At 49.7% G+C, this 2,493-nt stretch overlaps 1 protein-coding gene across 1 annotated transcript; it reads left to right on the top strand.

Moving 5' to 3' along the window:
- The first annotated feature begins 1,567 nt into the window (after window positions 1-1,567).
- On the top strand, window positions 1,568-1,993 carry LOC138287213 (uncharacterized). The gene has a single exon (XM_069227571.1). It carries the CDS (start codon window positions 1,568-1,570, stop codon window positions 1,991-1,993), a length of 426 nt encoding a protein of 141 aa, XP_069083672.1.
- Window positions 1,994-2,493: the final 500 nt, after the last annotated feature.

Below are 2,493 nucleotides of genomic sequence, written 5' to 3'. Positions count from 1 at the left end.
CCATGCCACCCAATACCCAGAGGCCATCCTTCTGAGGTAAGTGACAGCCCCGTGGTGGGCCGGGCATTGATTGAGATTTTTACCCACATAGGGTTCCCCAAGGAGGTTGTATCTGACCATTGTACCAACGTAATATCTACCTATATATGAAATCTCTGTGGAAGGAGTGTGGGGTAACATACAAGTTCATCACTCCTTTCCCTCAATGAAATGGGTTGGTTGAAAGGTTTAACTGCGCCCTGAAAGGCGTGATTATGGGTCTATCAGAACACATAAGGCATAAGTGGTATGTCCTGTTGCCATGCCTTCTCTTTGCATACAGGGAGGTACCACAGAAGGGGCTTGGCTTTAGCCCATTTGAGCTGCTTTATGGCCACCCTGTAAGGGGACCTCTGAGTCTGATGAAAGAGGGCTGGGAGAAAGCTCCCAGCAGGGCCTCCCAGGACCTGTTTTGCCACGTGCTGGCCTTTAAAAACCAGACTGCTCGCTTCAGAAAGCTCGCTCAGGTGAACCGAAAAGCCAGCCAGGAGGACATGAAATGGTGATTCGACCAGAATGCCACTCTGGTTGAGGTTCAGCCAGGCAAGAAAGTGTGGGTCATGGCGCCAGAGGAGCCTTGTGCTCCCCAGGACAAGTGGACTGGTTCTTTTGAGGTGATGGAGCACAAGGGTGATGTCACCTATCTGGTGAACTTGCAGTCTCCCAGGAACCTTTTGAGGGTCATACACATGAACCGTCTCAAACCACATTTTGAGAGGTCTGAACTGACCATGCTGTTGGCAACAGATGATGGGGTGGAGGAGGAGAGTGAACCTCTTCCTGACCTCTTGTTTGCCCAAGACAAAGATGGGCCTGTGGAGGGTGTGAACCTCTCTCCCACACTGACCCTGGAACAGCAGGGGGACTGTGGCCAGTAACTGGGGCAGTTTGTCTCTCTGTTTTCCTTCACCTCCGGGGTCACTCATTTGTGTACACATGATGTGGACACTGGGGACAGTCCATCTGTGGAGCATAAGAGCAACAAGTTGACTGACAAGATTAGAGCCAGCATCAAGGATGAGGTTTCCAAGATGCTACTATTAGGGGTGACAGAGTTCTCCAGCAGTCCTTGGACCAGCCCTGTGGTCTTGGTTCCAAAGGCTGCTGCCCCGGGTGCCACTACTGAACTTAGGTTCTGTGTAGATTACTGTGGACTCAATGCCATCACTAAGACTGACGCTCACCCCATCCCCAAAGCTGATGAGCTCATAGATGGATTAGGAGCTGCCAAGTTCCTCAGCAAGTTTAACTTAACATCTGGGTACTGGCACATTGTCTTGACCCAGGGGTTTAAAGAGAGGTCAGCATTTTCAACACCAAAGGGGCACTACCAGTTCATGGTCATGCCCTTTGGGTTGAAAAATGTCCCTGTTAACTTTTAAAGGTTTTGGCTGGGCTGGAGTATTTCAGTGCCACCTACCTGGATGACATTGCAGTGTTCATCTCCAGCCAGGAGGAACAACTACTTTGTGAAGTGTTGAAGGCCCTATAGAAGGCAGGCCTCACTATTAAGGCTAGTAAGTTCCAAATGGGGCAGGGATCTGTGGTTTACCTGGGACACCAGGTGGGGAGTTGGCAGGTGGCCCCCCTACAACCTGAAATCTTTGCCATTCTGGCTTGGGAACCTGCCAAGACCCGGACAGAGGTGAGAGTCTTCTTGGGTCTCATTGGGTACTACAGGAGGTTTGTCAATGGGTATTCTACCATTTTTGCCCCCTTGACAGAGCTGACTTCCAGGAAGCAGCCCAAGAAAGAGATCTGGACTGAGGCTTGTCAGACTGCTTTCGATGCCCTGAAGACAGACATGTGCACGGCACCCATGCTGCAGGCACCCGACTTCTCCAAGGAATTTGTTGTGCAGACTAATGCTTCAGAGCATGGTGTGATGGCAGTTCTAGCACAGCCTATATGCTTCATTAGTAGGAGGTTCCCCAGGAACAAAAGTGGAGTGTAATTCAGAGAGAATCTTTTGCTGTGGTCTGGGCACTGAAGAAGCTAAGACCCTACTTGTTTGGGACTCACTTGCAGGTTCAGACAGACAACAGGACCCTCAGATGGTTAATGCAGATGAGGGTTGAGAACCCAAAACTGCTGCGGTGGTACATTTCCATACAGGGAATGGACTTTATGGTGGAACACTGCCCTGGTGCAGAAGACGCCAACACTGATGATCTGTCCAGATTCTTCTGCCTTAGTGATGAGAACTCCCATGAGGTTGGGTAGTAATCCCAACTTTCAGCTGGGGGGGACACATGTTAGACCTGGCATCATAGATGCGGTCTCCCCTGCCTTTTTGCCTCTGCTTCCTGTATTTTTGACTGTGTGCTGGACTTTTTTTTGCTGATTTTTTGTACTCTGCGAACTTTACTACATCTGACCAGTGCTAAAGTGCAAGTGCTCCCTGTATAAATAGTGATTATGATTGGGTGTAACTGATTGGCATATTTGATTTAA

The sequence above is a fragment of the Pleurodeles waltl genome, chromosome 4_1, assembly GCF_031143425.1.
Source record: "Pleurodeles waltl isolate 20211129_DDA chromosome 4_1, aPleWal1.hap1.20221129, whole genome shotgun sequence".
Classification (NCBI taxonomy): Eukaryota; Metazoa; Chordata; class Amphibia; order Caudata; family Salamandridae; genus Pleurodeles; species Pleurodeles waltl.
This window is presented reverse-complemented; position numbering and strand designations above follow the sequence as displayed.